Below are 12,500 nucleotides of genomic sequence, written 5' to 3'. Positions count from 1 at the left end.
TAATCTAGACAGTCTCCACACTGAAGGAATATAGTCTCATCACAAACACTCACCGTATCAATCTTCTAGAACTCCAAGTGATAGGCAGTGCTCTCAATACATTCCAGGACCATCTCCTCCACCAAGTAGTTCTTATACATACAGACAATCAAGTCGTCATGTTCTATTTAAACAAATAAGGAGTCATTGGATCTCACCCTTTTGCATAGAAGCAATCAATATTTGGAATTTGACAACTGCTCATGGCACACTTCTCAAAGCAGGGATGCAGAGTGTCTTGGCTGCAAACCTCATGAATATTTCAGCACAATCATATTACATCAGATTTTCTCCAACAACAAACTTCCACACTTTTGGTCCAGACTCTACCTCCATTCACATTGCATTGGATGCCCTTCTCATTTATTGGTGAGACAGATTCCTCTAGTCTATACGTTCCTTCTGTTACTTTCTCATTGGGAAAACTAATCAAGCTTTGCCAAGATCGAGATACCATCATACTCAGAGCACCGTATTGGCCGTGCCAGGTTTGGTTTCCGCTCCTCCTGTAGCGCTTGACCAAGAAACCGTGCAAGTTGCAACCGTTCTCAACATTGTTGATTCAGAATGAGGGATCCCTCCTTCACCCTAACCTGTTAACATTAACAGCAGTGCTTGGTTTCTTTCACCAACCAAGTAAATGCTTTCTTCCTCTTGGCTGCAGTATCTGCTGTCATTGAAGCATCTAGAAAACTTTCTACTCTGCACCATTGCTGTTTCAAATGTACAATAATTTTTTTTTCCTGGTGTGCATTGCATTCTCGAGAACCTATTACATGACCACTTCCATCCATACTAGATTACCTTCTCCACCTCTGGTTTAAAAATCAATTTGATTCAATTGCATCTCAGTGCTGTCAGTGCATTCCACTCTTGTATACTTAGATTGGGCTGATTCTATAGGGTCGTGTAACAACCTACAATGTCTGAGCTATGGCTGCCTCTGTAGCTCATTTCCTCTTTGCATCTATTGAGGATATCTGCAGGGCAGTTACTTGGTCCTCAGTCCAAACCATTACTTCTCACTACTGTTTAGAACAAAACTCCAGAAGACAGTCTGTTTGAACAAGCAGTTCTGAAGAATTTTTTACTTGCTGAGTGCCAGCTTTCCCTCTAGCCATCTTGGGTTTTACCAGGCTCATGTTTAAATATCCATTATCGTTGTCCAGAGTCATGATCCTGGTAGCTTGGGAGTCCCACATATGTGAATATTATGCCTGCTTGTTTTCAGAGAAAGCAAAGATACTTAGCCTGTAGCAGGTGTTCTCAGAGAACAGCAGACATATATTCTCCCAGCCCACCTACCTCCTCTAGTTGGCTTTTTAGCTTTGTTACTGAAATGAGGGTCCTGTGAGCTGATGTCGTATGGGAAGGCACCTACATATGTACAGTATAGGCACTGCCTAAGGATTTAAAGTGTCAGTGCACTTGTTATGTGTCCATACCAGGTTCCATGGATGACGTCACGTACATGTGAGAATATGTGCCTGCTATCCTCTGAGAATACTGCTACAGGTAAGTAGTATATTTGCTGTTTCAGTTACTCTGAGCCCTTATGTTCTGTTTTGTTGTTCGATTTTTTTAGCCCATCCTCCCAAAGGAGCTCAGAACGGGTTGCAAATCTGGTACTCAAGTATTTTCTTTTATCTGTCCCAGTGGGCTCACAATCTCTAATGTACCTGGGACAGTGGAGGATTAAGTGACTTGTGCAGGGTTACAAGGAGCAGTGCAGGGTTTGAGCTCACTTCCTTAGGGTGCTGAATCTGTAGCTCTAACCACTGTGCCACACTCTGAATAATCTGAGCTGAGAATCTGTCCGCAATCTCCCATAGACCAATACAAAGTCTAATTAACATTGATGGCATTTTTTTTCTCTCTTGTTTCTGCCTATACAGCATTGTTAGGTGGCACTGCAGTAGGTCTTGGCAGTACGGGCTCTGTTGGGGTTGGGCAGCAGAATGCCTCTAGCATAAACACTACTAGCCAGATTGATCCCAGCTCCATCGAAAGGGCATATGCGGCACTTGGACTGACCTACCAAGGGACTCAAGCCCAGGCACCAGTGAAGAATTCACAGCCAGGGCAGTCTCCTCAGAGCCTGCGCTCCATAAACCCCATGGGTAAGTCAGGACTGCTTTATAAACCTTGGTTGAATACACATGCTGTATATATTGAGGTGTAGGGGCTAGAGAGCAAAATATCTTTACTCTGTGTATGATAACTGTTTACTTTTGTATCCCCTTTTTGCATTCCCTTTTCAATGCTGACATTGCAGAAATATCTGAGCATTAAATGGCAGTTTTTGAAATCTATGTGAACAAAAAGAATGTAAAACACAGAGAGGACCTCTATTTGATTTTAAATTACACTGGCACCCTATGACAATCCAAATGTTTTCCAGTGAAAACCACTGTTCTTGACCCGAGTACCTTAATGACAAGATCTCTGCTGGAATGCAGGGAAGCTTGCTGGCACCAGAATCCAGCAATGAACTCTTTTGTAAACAGGACCTATGCTTCATCTTAGTATCCTTTCTTTTTAGATACTGAGAGATGAAACTAAGCTGTTGTCCAAAGATAAGTTCTCGGTTTCTACTCCTTTAATCTCTTTTGTTTTTTGTTTTTTTTGTGGAGTGCTAGGGGAAAAGCAAAACAGATATTCTTTCTACTACTCTATGTTTACTGATAACTCTTCTCCCTATGGTGAGAGTGCGGGTGATGCTTCTAACTTTAGGTTTCTTTATATGTCCAGGAGAGGGTTTTGCTTGTATTGTAATAGGAACCATAGCGTTGTTCATACCTGCTCGCATGCATTCTGCAGAAAATGACAATCACAACTTTTCAGCTGCTCTGCCTTCTTCCCAATCTCTGCTGCCCCTTTCAGTTCTTTCTGCAGGCAAGCATGAAAGTGTGCTGATCTGCTCCCCTTATTTCTTTATTATTTTTACGGTGTTTTTCTTTTTCCACGGTTTGTGGTTTTTACATGACTCGGTGAACTGCTGTGCCTGTTTAGAAGAGGAGCAGACTTTAGTCTGCAGTTGGCAGGTGAATCCTTCGGGGACCTGTGCAACCAGCCTGCTGAAGATTTGCGGAGCTCAAGGTTCCGGGCCCCCAGCATTTGCTCGCTTCCTTGACTTGGTCAGGAGCTTGAATGCAGGCTGTTAGGCATCAATAGCATCCTTTGGGGCACTCACGATGCTGGCTGTGGTTTCATCTCTCTCTCTACCTTTCGGCGTCTGCCATGGCTCAGCGGGTAGGGTGGGGGTAGGGGTGGGGGGTGGGGGGGGGGGGTCGTGGCTCAGTCTGACTAAAGTCCGACTGGCAGCCCAAAGATCTCGGTGTGGCAGCTGACCGGCGACTTGAGGCAGAAAATTCCTCCAGATCCAGCTACTCTATCCTGGAGCTGAAGCAGCATCTTTTCACCACCACATGGTCTGTGGGTATAAGCTGTGGATAGCCTATGAGACAATCGGGGGGTGGGGGGAGGGGAAGGCTGAAAATTTGTTTTGACTGTTTCTGCGGCTAGGGCTTTGTTCCTCCCTCTTCTAAAATCCTATTCTTTGTTGCTTTCCAAGTTGTCAAACCTTTTAAAAACACCTTGTTTTGCCTCAAAATTGATCCTAATACACTATATAATGCCTTATCATCGCTTAGAATTTGATTAAGCGATCAATCAAGAAAAATATTAAACTTGAAACTTGAAACTTATTTGTGCTGGATGGGTGACTGAAGAGTGCCCTTGTGCCACATGCTATGCAGCACGATATGGAGGGGCAGGAGCCTCTAGTGTTGGAGAAAGGCAGATGGTTCTGTCAGGGAGAATGAAACACCTTCTAGAACCCTGGGACAGCAGCTCTGTGTATTGTAAGGGTGCAGATGCTTCACAGCCCAAGAAAATGCATTTGGTCCACCCTAAGGGACAAGAAGAGTTGCCCTCTCAGGCTTTTACCCTAGAGTTTGTTTAATCTCCTCTGGCAAACTTGAGCACAAGACATAAATCCACTGGTCAGGTCTGCAGGTGAGCGGAGCAGCATGCAGGCTTTGTTGGGGTCTCTGAGCATTTCTGTCCTGAAAGTGGAGGCTATTCTGGACTATGGTGGTGACTCTTGAAGATGAGGGGTTGGATTTGATTCCTTTACTGTCCCAAAGTGATGCTTCCCTGATGGGAGAAACAGCCTCTCGTCCAGAGGACTAGAAGGTATCTGCTCTATATAGATCGGGGAGAGAATAAGTTCTCTGCTTTAATGGAGAATCATTAATGAGTCCCTTAAGAACTGAAGATAAACCCTCCTTAAATGCCATCTGATCAGTGTTCTCATCTGAGCAGGGTCCCAGGCTCAGCCCACATATTTTCCATGGCACCTGGACATGAGGATCCTAGGAACCAAGGTTCAGGTCCCTGCTCCACTGTACCAATCAAAAAGCCACAATGATGCCAGCCCTCAAGCCACTTCTCTGAAGACTGGAGGTTGGTTCTTGGTCTATCTGGAGGCCTGGGAGCAGATAATGTCTGACTGCTGGGTCCTGGACATTATCAGAGAGGGTTACAAGATAGAGTTCACGTGTCCTCTCTCCAACTGTTTTGTGGATTCACTGGAATTCCCTGTACCCCTCCTGTTTTCTGTAGGGCTGTTTCCGGCTTTGGCACAAGTTGAAGGGAGCAGCAGAATGCTTAAGAGCAGGCATGGACAACCCTATGGTTCAGCCTACTATCCCTATCTACTGGAAAAGATATAATCAAGATAAGAACCTAATCTCTCTTAGTAAGACACTTGTGTTTGTGCTTCTTAGCTGTTGTCACTCTTGAAGGGAAAGGCTTCTTCAATTATTTCATCATGGCGAATAATTACTTGGTGCAACTTGTTGTAGACAAGAAAACATTAAATGGTTTCAAAGAAGGTTTGGATAGATTCCTGGAAGAAAAAGGGATTGAGGGGTATAGATAGGTATAGACCATTACTCAGGCAATGGGCCTGATGGGCCACCACGGGAGCGGACCGCTGGGCAGGATGGACCTATGGTCTGCCTCAGCGGAGGCAACTTCTTATGTTCTTATGTTCTTAACCCTTCTTGTAGGTTTCTTCGAGGTTCATGCATCGAGCATTCAGGAAGTTGTTCTTATCTTTCCTATCTGCTCTTTGGAAATCAGCTTTTGAGTCGGCTCACCTCATTCATCCTGCCCTTAGCATTTGCCTCTCTCCTCATATTAGGAGGGTGGTTGCCTCTCTCCTCTTATTTGGAGGATGTTTGTAGCTAACCAATTCCTGCCAAGTACTGACTTATATGGCATGTGCTTTTGAGCATTTTGTGATGATTTCCTTTGATGTTTATGTATGTTTTTCATTTGATATCCCGTTTATTGGAAGAGGTCAAAGCAGCTTACAAAAATGAAAAGAACGCCAATATTAATAGAAAAGAAAAAACAAACGAGACATTCTTACAATAAAACTAAAAATATATAAAAATCACTTCACTCATTCCAATTTCCATATCATTTATAAAAAAAAGTTAAATAGCACTGGTTTCAGAACAGATCCCGCGGCACTCCACTATTTACCCTCCTCCATTGAGAAAAATGGCCTTTTAACCCTACCTTCTGTTTTCTGTCTGATTACCAGTTCCTAATTGAACATTGCTTCCTATCCCATGACTCTTTAATTTTCTCAGGAGCCTCTCTTGAGGAACTTTGTCAAAAGCTTTCTGAAAACCTAGTTACATGACATCAACCGGCTTCTTTATCCACATGTTTATTCAAACCTTCAAACAACTCATGAAAATTGGTGAGGCGACACCTTCCTTGGTTGAACCCATGCTGACTCTGTCTCTTTAAATCATGCTTGTCTATATGTTCCACAATTTTATTTTTCGTAATTGTTTCCACTGTTTTGCCCGGCACTGAAGTCAAGCTTACCATTCTGTAATTTCACAAATCTCCCCAGAACTCTCTTTAAAAATCGGCATTATATCAAGGAAAATACAACTGATACCATTCTGCTGTAGTTCCTTCTCAAAGTGTATATCCAATTTTTTCATGATTCTCACCTGAGCCCTCTTCATCTTGTTGTGATCAATTACTAAAGCAGTGTCCAAGTAAGTGATGAGTCCGGCATCAATTAAGGTAGCAGTAACAATCTCTACTGTGTCTGTCAAGTATAGTTTCTTAAACTTGCATGCAGGGCTATGTTGGTTATTCTTAGTATTTTATTTTGGCCTCTTCTTAGCTTTCTCTAGAGCAGGGGTCTCAAAACTTTTTGCCACAAGGGCCACATTGGGTACTTTAGCACTTTTCAGCGGGCCTTAGTTTAAAAAAAAAAAAAAAAAAGATAAATAACTCTAGATATATGAGCTTTATTGAAAGCAGAAAATTTTATAAACTAATTGCAGAGTATGTGAGATTAAATTATCATATATTAATGACAACGAACACTACCAGCAAATTCTCATATTTTCATCAAAAATTATAATAAAACTATTAATGTGAATGATGGAACATTTTTTTGTGTTTCAAAAATCTTATTAAACTGAGTTTACCTTTATCTTTGTGCCGTATTCATCAATTCAAATTTTGAAATGCTAATTACAAAATTAGTCACAGTGCCACAAATTGATACTGTCGATCGAGGCCAAACAAGTATGAAGAAATATTAAATAAAGTTGTGAATAATATTAACATAATATAGAATATCAATATATTTTGAACACAATTTTAATTACCGTATTTCTCCAGGTATTGGCTGCCCCTATGTATAGGCCGCAGGAAACGCCAGTTTAAGTTTTAAAACTCTTAGATAAGCCGCCCCATGTTACTAGCCGTGGCTTATCTAAGAGATTTAAAAAGTAATTCGGCGTATACAATGGGTCGAGAACTGATGGCAGCCAATCGGGAATCGGCACGGGACAGAGGCTTGAGATAGCAAACATCGCTCCTGCCCTGCACTGCATGTCGGAGGCAACCGGCAGCCATCCAGGACGTTTGTTCCACTCAACAAGGCCTGCACGTGAAAACACGCCTGATCTTACTACAAGCGAGAGAGGTATTTAGGGGGGCGGGGATGATGTATAGGCTACCCCAGTTATGCAAGCCGCACCCACTAGGCCAGTTTGTAAAACCCATGTATAGGCTGCGGCGTATACATGGGGAAATACGGTAATGCATTTGAAATTATCAACACCCCGTTTTTGTTTTTATTTTTTGCGGATTTTCATTGGAAAATTAATCCAATTGATGCATTTCTGCACAATTCTTCTGCAAGCAGGATAAAATCATATCGTGAGCCAGATGTGGCCTGTGGGTCGTACTTTGGAGACCCTTGCTCTAGAGCAACAGTAGCTTTCTCCATTGGTACTTCCACCACGTCATTCGAATCTCCTTTTTTGCATAATTTCGTACAAATTCCAAATAAGTAAATAACATATTATACAAAATTTAAAGTTAGTTGTTTTTTTTATTTTAAATTCTTTATTCATTTTTAAACTTTCAACAAGTGTACAATATAAGTAATACATAGATTTACTAACATCACTTGATAAATCTATCAAGATAATGACAAATGTATATATATTTAAACCCTTCTCCCTCCCCTCCCTTTCCATACAATTATTTAATTGAATCAATCTTTGTCATATTTCTTTTTTACATTTTCTTTTCATTTATATAAACCCTCCCCTTTCCCCTCCAATCATAAATAATGTTAAGAAAATGGTGTTTATTCATTACAAAACAATGTCAATGGCCCCCATATTTCATTAAACCTTTTATAATTTCCATTTTGTATTGCTATTGAACGTTCCATTCTATATATGTGACATAGTGAATTCCACCAGAAATTAAAATTAAGTCTAGTGTGATCTTTCCAATTTGCAGTAATATGTTGCATGGCAACTCCTGTCATAATTAATAAAAGTTTGTTATTACTTGCCGATATCTGACTCTTTTTTCTCATAGACATTCCAAATATCACAGTATCATAAGTTAATGCTACAGGATTATCTAATAAAGAATTTATTTGATCCCAGATCAAATTCCAAAAGGCTAATATAAAGGGACAGAAAAATAAAAGATGATCCAAAGTCCCTACATCAAGCTTACAATGCCAGCATCTATTAGACAATGAACTATTTAATTTTTGTAATCTAACAGGGGTCCAAAATGCTCTATGCAAAAGAAAAAACCAAGTTTGTCTCATAGATGCTGACAAAGTACATCTTATTCTCCAAGACCAAATTTGTGGCCATTGAGATGCCAAAATTTGATGCTTAATCTCAATGCTCCAAATATCCCTAAGACCATTTTTAGGTTTTTTTATTAACCAATTCACTAATAACTTTATACCACTGTGCGGCCTGGTGACCCAGAAAATCTGCCTGGAAGCATAAAAATTCCATGCTATATTGAGAATTTAAAGTTTTCCATTCAGGGAACCCTGCCTGAATGGCCTGCTTCAATTGCAACCATTTATAAAATTGTGATTTATTCAGTCCAAATTTATTTTGCAATTGTGTAAACTCAAGCATTTTTCCATTTGAAATAACATCATTTAAAGTTCGTATTCCTGCATTTAACCAATGCCTCCAGACAATCTTAGTTCCGCCAATTTGAATCTTGGAGTTTAGCCATATAGATTGATTTGTCGATTTACTAATAGGAATTTCAGTTAAATTACTTACATACCTCAGAGTTTTCCATGTATCTAATAAAAGTTTATTTTCTTTATACAATCTGGGCATCTTGATACTGAGAATGTGACAAAGATGTAAAGGAGACAGGAGTCGCCATTCCAAGTATAACCAATCTGGAGTGTATTCAATGAGATCTGAGAGGACCCAATACATACCTTGACGTAAAATATAGGCCTGATGATACCTATAGAAATTTGGAAAATTTACCCCACCCTCCTTAATTGATTTCTGTAAAGATACCAAAGTAATTCTAGGTGTTTTGCCAAGCCAAACAAACTTAATAATTATTGCATTCATTTTTTTATAAAAAGAGTTCTGAAAAAATACCGGAATCATACACATTTGATAGCAAACCACAGGCAATATCATCATTTTTATGGTTTGAACTCTCCCCCACCAAGATATATGTAACGGATTCCATTCACATAATTCCGAAACCTTTTTTAATAAAAATTTTTCATTTTCTTTTATTGTATCCTCTATTGAATTTTTAATCCAAATTCCTAAATATTTTAATCCATCCTCTTTCCAAACAAAAGGAAATGAATCAAACATAGATTTTATGCAATGCACATTAAGCGAGAGTTTCAGATTTATTCCAATTAATTTTATATCCTGAAAACATTCCAAACCTTTCAATCAATTCTAACAAGCATGGTATAGTTGAACCTGGATTGCGCAAATATAATAAAATATCATCCGCATAAGCAGATAATTTGTATTCCCATTCTTTCAGGGGAATACCCTGTATCCCCTTTGTCTGATTAATAGCTATCAATAAGGGTTCTAAAACAATATCAAACAGCAAAGGAGATAATGGACATCCTTGTCTAACTCCTCTATGTAATTTAAAACTTTCAGATAAATTATTATTAATATATAGTCTTGCCATAGGGGAGCTATACAATGTTTTAATTATTTGAATAAAACCAGGACCTATACCAAACCAATCCAAAGCCTGAAACATGAATGACCATTCTACCCTATCAAAAGCTTTTTCTGCATCTAATGAAAGAGCAATAGTTGATTCATTCATCATTTTAGTTAAATTTAAAGTATGAAATGTCAATCTTGTATTGTTAGAAGAATGTTTGTTAGCAACAAAACCCGTTTGATGTACATCAATTATGTAAGGGAGAGCCTTTGCCAATCTTAATTCCAGAGCCTTAGCCAATAATTTTCCATCCACATTAATTAATGATATTGGCCTGTAATTTGAAACCATAGTGGGGTCTTTATTTGGCTTTGGTAAAACAATCACCACAGATTCTGCCATAGTACTTTTAATACAACCTTTATTAAGTTGAAATTGATATAAATTTAGTAAATAGGGTAATAAAGAATTTTGAAATGTTTTATAGAATTCCATAGTAAAACCATCCCCACCTGGAGCAGATCCAACTCTAAGAGACTTCAATGCTGTTTCTAATTCTTTTAATGATATAGGTTCTTCTAAACTTCTTTTTATATGATCAGGAAGTTTTGGACCCTCAAGAAGATTTAAAAATTCCATACCTTTTTGAACTTTATCATCAGAAGACTCGGAAGAATACAACTCTTTGTAAAAAGCCAAAAATTGATTTAAAATACTACTAGTTTGATTATGCATATTTCCTTTCTCATCTTTTATTGCAATTATTTTTATTCTTCTCTTTTTTGCTTTAAGATAATTTGCAAGTAAATTTCCTGCCTTATTAGATTTTCCATAATATAAGGTTTGCAGAGAAAACAAATCTTTCCTTGCCATTTTTGAAGAAATTTCATTATATTTACCTTTAGCCTTTAATAAAGTTTGCAAATTTTCATGATTCCATTCATCTATTAGTTTGGATTCCAGTAATTTAATTTCTTTTTCCAAATCTGAAAATTGTTTAATAAGTTGTTTTTTAATATATGCAGAATATGAAATAATATTACCTCTTATAGTAGCTTTAAATGCATCCCATAAAATTTCCGCATTAATATCTGCTGAAGTATTTATTTGGAAAAATTCCAAAATTTTTAACTTAATTTCTTCAAAAAAAATTGAATCCGAAACCAATGCATTATCAAACCTCCATAATGATCTATTATATTCATTATTATCTAGTGTAAGTGTAATCCACACTCCTCCATGATCAGACAAAATAATTGGATCAATGGAAGCTTGTGTCACTTGTTGCACTATGGAATTTGAAACCAATATGTAATCAATTCTTGAAAAAGATTTATGAACTGGTGAGCAAAAAGAGAATTCCTGATCATTAAAATGAAGAATACGCCATATATCTTTCAAATTACATGTTTTCACCAAATTATCTAACCCTAATGATTTTATATTTTTGCTTGGTTTTTTATCCAAAAAAGGATCCATAACAGCATTAAAATCTCCAGCTACTATTAAATTAGAAGCAGCCAGTGGGAGTATTAATTTTTGTATATTAGTAAAAAAATCATTTTGATTCGAATTTGGGGCATAGATATTTAGTAAAGTCAAAGTATTATTTCCCATTCTCATTTCCACTTGTATCCATCTCCCTAAAGGATCAAAATCTATCATTTTAAATGAAGCTAAACATTTTTTGTTCACTAATATAGCCACTCCAGCCTTTTTCCCTACTGCAGGAGCGAAAAAACAGTATTTCACCCAATTATCTTCTAGCTTTCTGGATTCAACCACTGACAAATGTGTCTCTTGAATATAGTACACATCAGCCTGTTGTCTCTTTAAAAATTCCAACATTTTTTTCCTCTTTACTGGGTGATTAAGGCTATTAACATTGAGTGAAAAGATTTTAATCTCCATCCAAATAATTTTTACATCCAAATAATTTTTACAAAATCTCTTCCAATTATTATAACTAAACCAAAGCCTGAAATCACTTGAAATGAAGAAACACCATTTTCATCTGTAACCCACCCCATAAGATCTCTATCCCAATTCTCATATTCCCTTATACCCCAACCCAACCCTCCCTTTCCCCCCTTAATATAGACTGATACAACCTGAAACTGCACATATAAGACTAAGTAAAGCAAATAAAGCTCTATACAGACCTCAATTATAAACACTAATGTCTGTAATAATCATATATACGTTCTCATACAGTAAATGTGAATTCTTTAAATATGGAAATTAAAATAAAAACCCAAATAGAGGACTTCCATTTTCAGTATAATAATAAAAGATGATGTCAATCTCAAATATATTTGTTAAAGAATTAGATTTATAATAAACCCTTAAATATAAATTAAATATTACTAATGTATTTTCATTCATTTTTTTTTTTCACATTAATATCTTATCTTTATAAATAAAGTTTTCTAATAATATCTTTATAAGATATATAAAGGATATGAAAATAATTTTAGTTTAACAGCCATTTTTTAAGAACAAGATATTAAAGGCTCTCAGAGAAATAAACTGTCATCTGCTTCAGTGTTCCATTGCACCGTTATCATTACCATTCAAATAAAACATAGTCAAACTGTCAATATAAAGATTCTCCATTAAATCAAGGATAATTAAACAAATAAAATCAAAGATAATGAAAAAGAATCATTTTCATGAAGGGAATAAGTTCAATTAAACTGACATCGGCTGTTCCCTTTGATTTAGATACATCTCCAACTTCACAGGCTCATCAAAGCTCATAGTTTTATTGTCAGTAGTTATTTTCATAATCGCAGGGTATATCAGTCCGAATCTAGCTCCGATGTCTCTCAGTTTCGGCCTCATGTCCAAAAATATTTTCCTTTTATCTGCCGTTGTTTTAGCAAAGTCAGGTACAATGTGTACTTTGG

General features: G+C 37.4%; 1 protein-coding gene across 4 annotated transcripts in view; it reads left to right on the top strand.

Moving 5' to 3' along the window:
* Positions 1-12,500, top strand: part of EP300 (E1A binding protein p300) — a 532,137-nt gene that overhangs the window by 149,420 nt on the left and 370,217 nt on the right. For all 4 annotated transcript variants that reach the window (XM_033935072.1, XM_033935073.1, XM_033935071.1 and 1 more), the window contains exon 6: positions 1,935-2,159. In XM_033935072.1, the coding sequence (XP_033790963.1) occupies positions 1,935-2,159 (225 nt within the window). The remainder of the gene's footprint in view (positions 1-1,934; positions 2,160-12,500) is intronic.

The sequence above is a fragment of the Geotrypetes seraphini genome, chromosome 2 (genome assembly GCF_902459505.1).
Source record: "Geotrypetes seraphini chromosome 2, aGeoSer1.1, whole genome shotgun sequence".
NCBI classification, from domain to species: Eukaryota; Metazoa; Chordata; class Amphibia; order Gymnophiona; family Dermophiidae; genus Geotrypetes; species Geotrypetes seraphini.
This window is presented reverse-complemented; position numbering and strand designations above follow the sequence as displayed.